The sequence below is a fragment of the Myxocyprinus asiaticus genome, chromosome 4, assembly GCF_019703515.2.
Source record: "Myxocyprinus asiaticus isolate MX2 ecotype Aquarium Trade chromosome 4, UBuf_Myxa_2, whole genome shotgun sequence".
Classification (NCBI taxonomy): domain Eukaryota; kingdom Metazoa; phylum Chordata; class Actinopteri; order Cypriniformes; family Catostomidae; genus Myxocyprinus; species Myxocyprinus asiaticus.
In genome coordinates, this window is record NC_059347.1 from 29,823,047 (window position 1) to 29,837,360 (window position 14,314).

Below are 14,314 nucleotides of genomic sequence, written 5' to 3' on the forward strand. Positions count from 1 at the left end.
CGTAATCCATAAGACTCCTGTGGTTAAATCTATGTTTTCTGAAGTGATATGATAGGTGTGGGTGAGAAACAGATCAATATTTAAGTCCTTTTTCAGCTGTAAATCTACACTTTCACTTCCACATACTCTTGTGGAAGTGACTTTCACATTCAGCCACCTACTGGTTGGGGGTGGTCAAAGGTGGAGATTGATAGTAAAAAAGGACACGGATATTGATCTGTTCCTCCCCCACACCTATTATATCGCTTCAGAAGACATGGATTTAATCATAGGAGTCTTATGGATTACTTTTATCCTGCCTTTTGGAACTTCAGAGTCCTGGTCACCATTCACTTGCATTGTGAGGACATACAGAGCTGAAATATTCTTCTTAAATCTTGATTTGTGTTCAGCAGAGGAAAGTCATACACATCTGGGATGGCATGAGGGTGAGTAATTGATGAGAGAATTTTCATGTTTGGTTTAACACGATCCCTTTATTCAAGTCTAAAAATGTTTTTATTTCAAATTTAGGGAATATGGCGCAATTGATGATGTGGACATCGACCTACACGTTGATGTCAGTTTCCTAGATGTAAGTGTTACTGTTCAGTGTCTTATTAAAGATAAATTATTATATATTTTTTTTTTTTGTCTTCTAACAGTATATCATAACATATCATATGCATGGAACAGTCATGTTAGTTTAATTATGTTCATAGATGTAAATGCGGATAAGAAATTAAATTAAAGCGTTTGTTAACAGGAGGAGATTGCACTTGCCTGGGATGTGATCAGGAGCGAACCTGTAATTGTGCGACTTCACTGCTCCCTTACACAGTATCTGAATGGACCAGGTTAGATCCCACATACTCAAGCATAGACTTGCAGTAATACAACGTTCATCTAAAACATGAGCTGAATTTTATTTACCCCAACAGTATGTAATAACAAATCATAAATTCAGTTACCAACTCTCTTAGAAAAGCACGCAAATCATTTTGCTGCAAATGTCATTAAAATAATTTGGACCACTTGGCTTGTTAGACGGCACTTTACATATCTGCTGGCCTTCTTTTCCGTAAATACAATCTGACTGGTTCTTATCTGTTAAAGTCATTGTCTCTGCACTCTTAACAATTCTCTTTGAGTTCTCTTTGTTGATTGTAGATTTGTTCAAAATTACATACCTCAAGAACATGGCCACTTCAGTTCAGATTGCAAAGGAAAAAGAGAAGTCACTTTGACATAGCTAATATGCCCACTCTTGTTCTGCTGTCAATATATTGTTCTTCATAAGTAGCTCATTTTGGAGAGACCCCGTTTCACTGTTTTGAAAACCTCTGAAATGCCTTGATAGCTGTATCAAACATCTGTAGCAAACAGTTTTTAAAATGTTTTTCAGTATCCCAAAGTTACATTATGTAGTACTTTGTCACAATATTTTTTTTTATAAATTGGTTCCACGCCTCTAATCTTGGACAGGTAGCATTCCAAGAGTGCTGATATTTAATATAATGACACTGGAACGCTTTACTTTTTGCATCACTCTGCTTGTTCATGTTCGCTAGCAGTCATTTGTATTCATTGGCGACATTCAATGTTTGGCTTTGCTTGGAATTATATTTAACTGACCGTATGGTGTGTAAAATGTAAGTTACTAGTACTATTAACCTTTTAATATTCAGTACAACAGTACACGTGCTTGTGTGATGTTGCTTAAATTTTCACATGAAGAAATTCACTTTGACATGTCCATTTTCCAGTTCCCACTGTTGATGTGTTTCAAGTGTCTTCAAAAGACAGATTTGGACTTGGACATCAGTTGAAAAAGTAAGAAAATAGGATCAAATATTATGTTGCTTTAATACCAAAAGGTTGCATTGTATATTGTTTAACTTTGAGTGTGTTTTTTGTCGCAGGATAATGCAAACCTTTGTCACACAGCAGTGGAAGTGTCAGAGCAAAGATAAACTCAGCCCACATAGCAAAAAGCAATCCGAGAAGAAGGTGAAGTCTCCCCTGCACATTTTTTCCACTCTACGCAGGTAAGAAAAATGGTCACACAGCTACAGAACTACTGGACACAGCTCATTAGATACAGGCAAATTCCAGTCCTGAGTTTAATCAAACCCTTAAAGGTACCCTTAAAAGAAGTAAAATTTGTGTTTAAGTTGCACTGACACTTAGCAGCATAAATGCAGCATCATGCAAAAACAGCTCAGACGTTTTTTTATGTTGTATTGTAGTCTTGGATTGGTACTGACACCTTGCAGTTTTGATGTAGCATCATGCAAAAGCAAACTCTTTCAATTACCAATGCCATTGTAAAAATGTACTATTCGCAGCCATGATTAATTAATTCCACAAGCGAAATTGTCCAATAAGTCTTCGGCTGGTCATGTGATCTCAACATGTTGGCCTCAGTGAAGCAACCTACTCCTTGTAAAAAAATAAATAAAATAAAAAATAAAAATAAAAGCTTTTATTAGGCTACTGAAATGACTGGAGTCGTCATCTCATGTGAGTGTACATCATTTCAATCATTTTTTCCATGAGTACTTTTCATTTCTTTGTGTAAAATCATAATAACTGAGTGCACCCCTAATTTTGAATCATAATTCAAATAGCTAGGAAGAGGAAATCTTACCTGAATGCCTTATTATAATGTTTGATCATAACAATAGTGTTGTCAACAACGATTAATGCTTTGTATCTCATCAGCTTGGGCACAGCCTGCTATAGCTAATTGGCGCAAGAAACATACATTCCCACTGCAAACTCTGCAGACCAGAAGATGAAAAATGTAATCATGTAAACCAGCCAATGAAGCATTCTGAAATATGCAGGATTTGCACTAGCATAATTGCATAATGTCGTCTTGTGTTCCATAATTCACATTTTCTGACTAAAGTTCTGTGTTTTGCAAACTCAGATCCCCCAGCTACCCTCCTCCAGGCTGTGTGAAAAGCAAAAAGAAGCTCAAACCTGAGCAGGATGTTGTGTCAAAATCCCACCGTCTGTTACGGCGAACATGTTCCAGTACAGTAAAGCCAGAAATGGATGGCTGCGTCGGCAAGTCGCACAAGCTGCTAGGACACTCCATCTCCAGCGACCCACGAATGGAGCAACATCAGCCCCTCAAGCAGCGGCCTTGCTCGACTGCCGTGAAACCAGAGGACTGCCCACCGATGCGGCCTCATAAACTGTCACCGCGGCCGAGCACGGCGGAGCCCCGCTGCGAACACGCTTCTGGCAGCAGTAGTGATGGTGGTGCTTTGAAGCCTCACCGGCTCTTGAGCCGCTCCTGCTCAGGCAGCATGCGGACTGAAGAGCTGGACGGCCTGAAGCACCACCATCGTCTGCTCAGCAGGTCCTACTCCAGCAGCACCAAGATGGGCAAATCCGACATCTTCAGAGAGCCTGTCACTGAGAGCAGACGCCTCTCCCTTACCTCAGGGCTGATCGGCATCCTGGCCCCATCACTTTCTTCCACACCTCAGGTAAGGCCAGTTCCGTGAGGCTTCTTGAGGATCGCTGTCTTATGAACATACGGTTGCACTTTATTTTACAGTACGTGTACTTTTAGTATACTTACAGTGTACTTAGCCAAGAAAGTACTAAGTAATATTAGGTAACTACATGTACTTAATATGGGTTAAGGGCAGGAAGTGTGAAAGGGGTACTCGGAGTAGCTGACCATGACATTGTCTGATTTATTCACGATTAACAAAAAAGTCTGACAGAGTTGACACAAAGTGAGGACACAACTTTGATAGGCAGTTTTTATGGAAAATATAATTTAAAGTTAACTTTAGAAATTGTTTGATATCTTACAGATCCATACCTTTCATTTAATATTTAAATGTATGAAGTTTGTTTGGCAGTTTAACATTGTAACCTCTTGCTAAGGACAGATTAAGTGCTTCCAAGTATAGAGTATGCATTTTTTTTTTAAATTCTAATGAAATTATTAAAAAATATAAGTAATAAATGCCCTGAGGATACACATTTCCTTTAGATTGAACTTTTCCAGTATTTGTATTGTTATAAATGTCTTGATTTTTAACATAAAATGGACTTTTGTATGTAGGACATATTTTGTCCCTTATCAAGAGTCAGTGAGTTATTGTAATTATATAGTATGTACCGGTAAATGTAGAACAGTACTGTAAAATAAAGTGCCACTGAACATACTTTACTGAGGTCAAAGTGATGGTGTTTTATAGGGTGAATTTGGGTAATCAGGGATATTTATTTATTTATTTTATTTATTTATTTTTGGATTTTTCCCCTTTTTCTCCCAATTTGGAATGCCCAATTCCCAATGTGCTTTTAAGTCCTCATGGTTGCCTCAATCCGGGTGGCGGAGGACGAATCGCAGCTGCCTCCACGTCTGAGACCGTCAGCCCGCGCATCTTATCACATGGCTTGTTGAGCGCGTTGCCACGGAGACGTGTGTAGAGGCTTCACGCCATCCACCGCGGCATTCACGCTCAACTCACCACGCGCCCCACCGAGAACGAACCACATTATAGCAACCACAAGGAGGTTACCCCATGTGACTCTACCCTCCCTTGCAACCGGACCGATTTTGTTGCTTAGAAGACCTGGCTGGAGTCACTCAGCACACCCTGGGATTCGAACTAGCGAACTCCAGGGGTGGTAGCCAGCTTCTTTACCACTGAGCTACCCAGGCCCCGACATTTATTTATTTATTTATTTATTTTACTTTGAATCCAATTTACTGTGATTGTCACATGACAGCCCATCTTGAATATAGTAATGGTATTTCCCACAATGTTCCTGATTGCCCTAATTCACAATTATCTAGCATTATTATAACAACATTTATTTAAGGCAAAAATAAGCTTGATCAACTTCAACTGTTAATTGCTCTGACCTGGCATACGCAGTTGGGAGACTTTAAAAGGTTGTGGACAGAGTGATTCATCATGTTAACATTTTGTCCCACAAGCTTAATTTTTGATTGAGGCATTGAAAACTGTTTTGTATAGCAAAGTTTAGAGAGAGTTCAGACTTTTTTGTTTTGTTTGTTTTCTTCTTGAGTAGCCAAACTTTGGAGCCAAATCCATTCCATTCAGAGACAGAGGCTTTCTTGTGCAGGTAAAGATATCATAACATTTCGCTTCTCCCCTTACCTCATTAATCAAGTCTGGTTTATATAAGTGTTTTACATGCAATTACATTTTTGGTAGAGGTATTTGTGTAGGCCTTTGATGCAGTCTTTCTCTTGCCTACTGTTATTGCCTAAGTAATTTTTTTTCACTTAATGCATGTTATGTTTACTATGTACTATATAATTACAGACCATGGAGTACGCAGAACAGCGTATCCCTGTACTGAACGAATTCTGTGTAGTCTGTGATGAACCTCACGTTTTCCAAAATGGACCAATGCTCAGAGTGAGTCAGTTTGCGCTACTAGCAACCTCTGAATATTAAACTATGTGAATATTCTATGTGAAAAATTGAATCAGCTTATTCTCCAGTCCAAAGTCTATATAACATTATAGACTAAGGTATATACAGTAGATATACATATATTTTAAACAGGGTTTCATTGTTATTTCACTCTTTCCACATGAAACAGCTTTGGTCCCATTTAGATTAGTTTTTTTTTTAGATGGCAAAATATTTTTTTCTTCATATTTTAATGGAACAGTTTACCAGATTAAACTAAATGTCAATTTGTTTGTAAATTAAAAGTGAGCTTGTTAAATTAGTACGTGTTCAGATGACTCTTTACTGCAGGATTTATTGCTATAATTCCAAAACACATGAACTTGTTGTGTATATGTGTGTTTTTGCAGCCCACCGTGTGTGAGAGAGAGTTATGTGTGTTTGCCTTCCAAACGTTAGGGGTCATGAATGAGGCAGCTGATGAGATTGCCACTGGTGCTCAGGTACACAAACACGCACATAAGATACACACACGTGCATAATTCATTCAGTTATTGTGTTACCAAAAATGTGGTTCTTCTACCCAAATGGCTCAACAATTTCTGTATGTGACCACAGGTAGTAGACCTGCTGGTCTCCATGTGTCGATCTGCGCTGGAGTCTCCGAGGAAAGTTGTCATTTTTGAGCCATATCCCTCTGTGGTGGATCCCAATGACTCACAAGCACTTGCCTTCAACCCCAGGGTACTTACTCTAAAACATCTTCATACATCCTCACAACTCTCTTAAACACTAGCATATAGCAGTAACTTAAAGAGGTAGTTTACTCAAAAATGAAAATTCTGTCATCATTTAGTCACCCTCATGTCATTCTAAACTCATATGACTTTCGTTTTGCCAACTTTCTGTTTGGCAGAATGTTCACACTGCTCTTTTTCATAAAATGACCACTTTTATGGTGCTTTTTGTTCTTTTTGGAACTTGACAGTCCCGGGTCCCTCTACATTTTCATTTATGTAGAAAAGAGCATCTTGTACATTCTGCTAAATATCTCCTATTTCATTCCATGCAGACGGGTGAGTAATTGATGACAAAATTTTCATTTTTGGATTAACTATTTCTTTAACTTATTCTTAAGTTTATTGCTGCTACTTAGAAACCAATATTACATTGTTTGGGTTCTCTTTCAGAAAAAGGACTATGATCGAGTGATGAGAGCACTTGACAGTATCACATCTATCAGAGAAATGACCCAGGTATCAACTTCGGTGTTTCAATTAGTTTTAAGTTGTTTTTAATCATGATCCCTACAGTATATCTTGCATAGAATACATCCTCAGAGAAATAAGATGATATTTTGATTTTAATGGATGAACCTTGTCATAATGTTATAAAACTTTGAACTTTAACATTTCTGCCGCACAGGCTCCATACCTGGAGATAAAGAGACAAATGGACAAGCACGATCCACTGGCTCACCCACTACTACAGTGGTATAACACCTCAGTCATTATCTTTTCTGCTCCTGCAGTTTAAAGATCTGTTTATGTAACCGTCTTGCTCTTTTAACAGCTCTAATTAAATACTGGTCAAAGACAGTGTGCACCTACATTGTGTACTTCTAACTTTGTAGTACCTTGGACAGTCAGTTTGATCATGTGAAGAACAGTTAATCATATTAATAAATACATCTACAGACCTGAAGTTGAAGGATTTAAAACTTAATAGGGAATATGACAAGGTTGATAAATACATTTTTAATCTTGATTCTACAGGGTAATATCCAGTAACAGATCACATATAGTGAAGCTTCCTGTTACAAGAGTAAGTCTTTCTTTTATATTGACTTTTATCTTAACAATATTATTTAGCATTAGAATCTTTCATAACACTTTATAATAAAGTTCTATACTTACATTAGTTGCTATACTATACTACAGTATACTATACGGACATTAATTGATGCATCAGGTATCATGAACTAACAATTAACAAGTTTTATACAGCATTTATAAATCTTGGTTAAAGGAATGTTCCAGGTTCAATACAAGTTAAGCTCCATTGACAGCATTTGTGACATAATATTGATTACCATGAAAATTTATTTTGACTCGTCCCTCCTTCTAAAAAAAAAGAAAAAAAAAGAAGCAAAAATCATGGTTACAGTGAGGCACTTACAATGGAAGAGAATGGGGACAATTTTTGGAGGGTTTAAACACAGAAATGTGAAGCTTATAATTTTATAAAAGCACTGGCATTAATTCTTGTTAAAATTTGTGTGTTATTTGAGCTGTAAAGTTGTTTAAATGGTCATTTTTACAGTCATTTTAGGGTTTTAAGGTTTGTTGACATTACATTGTCATGGTAAAGAAGTTGTAAAACTGGCTCTAACTTTACACAGAAAAGGTTAGTAAGTGATTTTATCACACTAAAATAATTTTTACACACATATCCTTTATGTCTTGAGGCTATACCTTTGAAACAGTGAGTATTTTAACGTTCAAAAATTGGCCCCCATTCACTTCCATTGTCAGTGTCTCACTGAAACCAAGATTTTTGCTTCTTTTTTTTTTTTTCCAAGAAAAGGAGGGACGTGTCTAAATAAATTTTTGTGGTAATCAACATTATGCCACAAATGCTGTCGATTGAGCTTAATTTATATTGAACCCGGAACATTTCTTTAATGTTAATTTGTAAATATACTGTTGTTCATTGTTATTTCAATGCATGAACTAATGTTAATACTTAAATATAAAACATATCCAACTTTTTATGTTAAAAATTATATGTAGAAATTTAAATTATCCAAAATTAATAAATGCTGTTAAGTTACTGTTCATGATTCCTAATGCATTTAAAACATTAATATTCTGACATATACAAGATTATTATAAAGTGTAAAAAATTTGTACCAAACAGTTACAAACCACAAATTTGTGGGAAATGTTAATATTTCTGAGATCTAGTCTAAACTTCTAGTTTAGATTAAAATGATCAGAGTTAGACACATGTGATTGACAGTGATTGATTTTTCATAGAATTATTGGGCATTACTGTGCATTACCTCCCAAAAAGAGAAACTTAATGCCATCTTCCAGTTCTTCTGCATTTTTGAAGACAAATTTATATTCACAGGCAGTGTGAAACTTCTCTAAGGCTCAGTCTCAAGTGGAAACAATTATTAAAGGTGCACTCGGTCATTTATTCCTCATTAAAAAAAAGTTTTATTGCTAAATAAAGTAATTGCAGTATTGGAACATACGTATAAAATCATGAGCACTCACAATAGATGAAGACTCCAGTCATATTAGTAACCTTATAAAAGCTGTTTTATTCTTCATGGAGAGGGCCCCTTCATGGGGGCTGTCATGTTAGGATCACATGACCAGCTGAATTCTACTTGCTTTATCTGCCCTGTTATTGGATACTTTCAATAGTGGATTAAATTAATCATGGCTAATCTTGAACAGTGAATTTCTACAAAGGCATCAGTAACTGAATTATATTATGTTTGAACGTCCCTAGGTGTCAGTGTAAATCCAACAAAAATTTACTGAGTGCACCTTAAGGCTAGTATCTGAAGTATATGCTCTTATATCTTGTTTCTATCATAACAGCAACTGAAGTTCATGCACACGCCCCACCAGTTCCTCCTGCTCAGCAGTCCGCCTGCCAAAGAATCCAATTTTAGAGCTGCCAAAGGCCTCTTTGGAAGCACCTTTGCTTTCCAGTAGGTTCCATTTTAAACATTCAGTACAGATGAAAGGTTATTTAAAAGCTCTGGAAAGTCTCACATATCCACCTGTAAATCAAAGGGAATGAGACATGGTAGAACTCATGGTAGTCTCACAGAGACAGACTTTTGATTTCTGGCATAAAATCTGGACCACTTTCCTGCTTGGCTAAGAACTGCCCACCACAGGGCCGTCTGTGATGTTTAGGGCCTGTTGTTCCAAACCTGATTGACTTCCTTTCTTCTATGAAGCTTGAAGCAGAATGATTGGGACCGATAGCCTCAGTCACTATTTGCTTCCATTGCATCTTTTTTTTCTTCATTTAATTAAAGTGAATGGTGACTGAAGCGAACATTCTGCCATCTGCTTTTGTGTTCCACTGAAGAAAATCATGTGGGTTTGGAACAACATAAGGGTGAGTAAATGATGACAGAATTTTCATTTTTGGGTAAACTACCCCATAGGATTGATTTCAAATATGTCTTTGCACACAAATGAACAGTAAAGCCTGTTGCTTACTTGAGAACATTGATGGCTAATTGATTCAAACATTTCAAATAAATCTGACTTGCTTATTCTCTTTATCTTTCAGTGGATCACACATAGAAAATTGGCACTCCATTTTGAGGAATGGTTTGGTTGTGGCATCAAACACAAGGCTTCAGGTACCAACTTACTTAGATAAGTTCAGATGCATTACCCATGATGCTTTAGCCCATATATTTTTTAACCATGAAACAATGGTTTAACTTAAAAAAACATAAGGCAATAATATAAGGCAATAATACACTGGCAGCCAAAAGTTTGGAATAATATACAGATTTTGCTCTTATGGAAAGAAATTGGTACTTTTATTCACCAAAGTGGCATTCAACTGATCACAATATATAGTCAGGACGTTAATAACGTGAAAAATTACTATTACAATTTGAAAAAAATAACTAAACTACTTCAAAGAGTTCTCATCAGAAAATCCTCCATGTGCAGCAATGACAGGTTTGCAGATCCTTGGCATTCTAGCTGTCAGATTGTCCAGATACTCAGGTGACATTTCACCCCACGCTTCCTGTAGCACTTGCCATAGATGTGGCTGTCTTGTCGGGCACTTCTCACACACCTTACAGTCTAGCTAATCCCACAAAGGCTCAATGGGGTTAAGATTCATAACACTCTTTTCCAATTATCTGTTGTCCATTGTCTGTTTCTTTGCCCACTCTAACCTTTTCTTTTTGTTTTTCTGTTTCAAAAGTGGCTTTTTCTTTCCAATTCTTCCCATAAGGCCTGCACCCCTGAGTCTTCTCTTTACTGTTGTACATGAAACTGGTGTTGAGCGGGTAGAATTCAATGAAGCTGTCAGCTGAGGACATGTGAGGCATCTATTTCTCAAACTAGAGACTCTGATGTACTTATCCTCTTGTTTAGTTGTACATCTGGCCTTCCACATCTCTTTCTGTCCTTGTTAGAGCCAGTTGTCCTTTGTCTTTGAAGACTGTAGTGTACACCTTTGTATGAAATCTTCAGTTTTTTGGCAATTTCAAGCATTGTATAGCCTTCATTCCTCAAAACAATGATTGACTGACGAGTTTCTAGAGAAAGCTGTTTCTTTTTTGCCATTTCTGACCTAATATTGACCTTAAGATTAAGGTCTAGATTCCTGTCTAGATTTGATAGACATGCCTATTGCATACTGTGGCAACTCATAAACAAACACAAAGACAATGTTAAGCTTCATTTAATGAACCAAATAGCTTTCAACTGTGTTTGATATAATTGCAAGTGATTTTCTAGTACCAAATTAGCAATTTAGCATGATTACTCAAGGATAAGTTGTTGGAGTGATGGCTGCTGGAAATGGGGCCTGTCTAGATTTGATCAAAAATGACTTTTTTCAAATAGTGATTATGCTGTTGCTTTGTGATCAGTTGAATGCCACTTTGGTGAATTAAAGTACCAATTTCCTTCTGAAAGAGCAAAATCTGTACATTATTCCAAACTTTTGGCCGCCAGTGTATATTTACACAATGTGTAAGGTAAACATCTTAAAAATAGAACACACTGATGTAAACTGGGCCTATTTACACTTGGCCACTTCATGCATTTTCACTGATCGGATAGGTTTCCGATCATGAAAAGACCAGGTGTAAATGCCCTCCGAAACACATTCGAGACGGATTGCAATCCGATCGCTCAAACCACTTAGAAGGTGGTTTGAGACGCATTCCATTCGTAACTCAGTCAAGTGTAAATGCATCTGGCTATTCAAGACGCATATGTAAACTTTACTCTGCCCAAACAGTGCTATGTCAGCATAGATAAAATGCAAAACATAACAGCTGCTACAGTGTATTTGTATAGGGCTCGTGTTGTACGATAAATAATAACAAATTAAGACACGGATGCACGTTGCAGGAAAGACAGGACTTTTTTTCTTCATTTATTTGATGCAGATCAATGACGAAACTGAACCTTAACACTGAATGAGCACAGCTGATGCTCATGACACATCTTACCTACGAGAAGCCCAGAGAGGGGAAAATACTGGGCGCTAGGGCTGCGCAATTAATCGAAAAACTAATCGAGATTACGATTACGGCTGCCACGATTATGTAATTGTAAAAACTGATGATTACAGCATTCAATTTAATTCTGCTCCTGTTGCGTTAATGGTTTCTATTTACACCGTGTTTTTGCAGCGGTTAAGTATTCTAACCAATCACTAACATGTCCGTTGAGCAATGAAATGGCAATGGCCAATCAGAGCCGCTTAAACTAGTCCTCCATTCTATCAGTAATGACAACTGATCCTAAAGCGCAAGTTTTAAACCGTCTGAATGCCCAGATGTTTACTTTATGTTCCACCTCTGTTCATGGTGGCACACGAAAATTAATACTGAAGAAACATCACCTGAGACTTGAAAAGAAACTGTAGAACAAGAGCGAAAAGCACTTTTGGATTAATTGCATATTGCACCACTCGCTTTGAACGTAGATGTTAAAAACACTGCAAATGAGCAACACGACAAAACTAAAACACTCCCGTTCTAATCAAGGCACAGACGCGGTGTAAATAATTGATTTATTATGCTGATTAGACAGCTTTGTTTTTAATGAGAGCATTCGCGATAGTGCAGAACTTTGTGCGGAGCGTCTTTGAGCTCGTGTGAAAATGCAGGTCTCAAACAGTGTAAACCTGCAGTGAGTGACAGCAGTCATTGTAATGGGAGAGTTTGTCACGTTGCTCGATTTCTGTGTACAAATTATTCATGTAATTTTTTGTAAAGTTTTGTTTTGTCATGTTAATATGTAGGCCAATATGAATCTGATTTGTACAAAATAGCAATAAAGTAATTCAGCTTAACTGTTCTAAGTTTGTTTTGGAGGTGTAGCCAACATAAAGAATATGGCATGAATAGCATATTTCAGGAATCACCATCATTGTTATCGTGTCTGCTCTAATAAGACCCATTTGCCACGCAGCTGGTGTTAGTAGATTTAACATTGAATCGCACAAACTCCGATTGCAAATGACTTTTAAATTTCCAAAGTGCAACCACTGAGGCCAAAAATGATCTAACGATGATCTTACATGAACAAGATCACCATTGAAGATCTAATAGGATGAATGGTCCCCTGTCTCTTACTGAAAGCAGTAAGTAATTTAGTCAGTTTAAATCAGCTGTTAATAAGTTTGAATATTGAATATGTCATATCATTATTGAATTTATTCTATACATAGATATCCATTTAAAATAAATTGTATTTGGCCTAACATTAACAAACATTATTACAATATTTAATGCTTAAAAGAAACTGGAGCGCAGCTCATATCCACCATTGAAATCTGCTACTTTGCTTGCTTTGTGACGTCACGGTAATTTAATATTTTAATCGACATTAATAATAGCGATTACAATATCAAGGGCAATAATCAACAATTATGATTTTTGCTATAATCGTGCAGCCCTACTGTGCGCACAGCCAAAGAGAAACACTCACGCACTGTTCAAAGTCAGTTGTAATTAAATAATAAATAATATCTTTTAAATTTTCTGCCCTGCATTAGCATAATCACAGAAGTAAACTCTGTGTTATTTGCATATAGTGTGGGAGACACATTGATGTGGCAAAGTGTAAATGGAATGTGCTTATTCAATCGGATAGCAATCCAATCAGTAAAAACGCATGAAGTGACCAAGTGTAAATAGGCCCATTGACATATTTAAATCACATCTCTAGTGGGAACTAAATATATGTGAAATTTTTACAATTGGGCAGCCCTTTCTTAAGGCTTCTTAAGACAAAATATGAAACATGTAGCGTTGCAATGCCTTTAAACCCAGTTATGTATGCAACAAAAATGTATGACATTACAGGGTATTTCAGCAGACATATTTCCCTGTTTGAGAAGATAATTATTATAATTTTTTTTAAATGAGTTCAATAATTACATGCCATACTGAAACATTGTTTTCTTTGCAGCTCCATGGCGCTATCTATGGGAGTGGAATCTATCTCAGTCCATTATCAAGCATATCCTTTGGCTACTCAGGTCTTAATTCTTTTATGAGCAAACACTTTTAAGATATTTGATCCTGAATTTTCCTTCACTTCCTTCATGAATATATTTAGAAAAAAGCAGAGACTAAAATGTAATAATAATTTAAAAAAAACTTTCACACACATGTAATTGTTTGAAATACTGTGGCTTTTCTCCCCATAGGGATGAATAAGAAGCAGCAGAAAGTTGCTTCAAAAGATGAAACTGCTGCTAACAAATCCAACATTCATTTGCAGGTATATATGTATTATGTTGTTTTTTTGTTGTTGTTTTTTTTCACCAGACATAGTTTGATAACTGACCCTTCATTAAGATGTGAATGGCGCGGTTTTTGGCTAAATATTTATTTATTTATTTATTTATTTTTATAAATTGTTAAATTACACAGTAATTTGATTGAAAACTGAAGAGACTTTGAATCAGAATTGAGGCAAATGCTAATTACAGTCACATTAAGTGTCATTTAAAAGCGATTTCACACCTGATAACATTAAAAAGTAAGTGTAAGTGAACAGAACTGCTCATAACATCTCACATGTCTAAAGGCCTCGATGTACTTCCGGAGAAGTACATCTTCGTTCAGGGCTAAAAAGAAGTTCTAAACAGCCGAGCAACGGTAT

At 36.6% G+C, this 14,314-nt stretch overlaps 1 protein-coding gene across 2 annotated transcripts in view; it reads left to right on the plus strand.

Moving 5' to 3' along the window:
- Positions 1 to 14,314, plus strand: part of LOC127431762 (protein mono-ADP-ribosyltransferase PARP8-like) — a 56,848-nt gene that overhangs the window by 37,706 nt on the left and 4,828 nt on the right. The window contains exons 8-23 of one of the 2 annotated variants that reach the window (XM_051682298.1): positions 514 to 574; positions 746 to 836; positions 1,746 to 1,812; positions 1,902 to 2,027; positions 2,915 to 3,482; positions 5,053 to 5,106; positions 5,310 to 5,405; positions 5,813 to 5,905; positions 6,021 to 6,146; positions 6,593 to 6,658; positions 6,828 to 6,895; positions 7,178 to 7,226; positions 9,020 to 9,132; positions 9,729 to 9,801; positions 13,616 to 13,685; positions 13,857 to 13,930. In XM_051682298.1, the coding sequence (XP_051538258.1) occupies positions 514 to 574; positions 746 to 836; positions 1,746 to 1,812; positions 1,902 to 2,027; positions 2,915 to 3,482; positions 5,053 to 5,106; positions 5,310 to 5,405; positions 5,813 to 5,905; positions 6,021 to 6,146; positions 6,593 to 6,658; positions 6,828 to 6,895; positions 7,178 to 7,226; positions 9,020 to 9,132; positions 9,729 to 9,801; positions 13,616 to 13,685; positions 13,857 to 13,930 (1,795 nt within the window). The remainder of the gene's footprint in view (positions 1 to 513; positions 575 to 745; positions 837 to 1,745; positions 1,813 to 1,901; positions 2,028 to 2,914; positions 3,483 to 5,052; positions 5,107 to 5,309; positions 5,406 to 5,812; positions 5,906 to 6,020; positions 6,147 to 6,592; positions 6,659 to 6,827; positions 6,896 to 7,177; positions 7,227 to 9,019; positions 9,133 to 9,728; positions 9,802 to 13,615; positions 13,686 to 13,856; positions 13,931 to 14,314) is intronic. The other variant, XR_007895650.1, reaches the window with a different exon arrangement.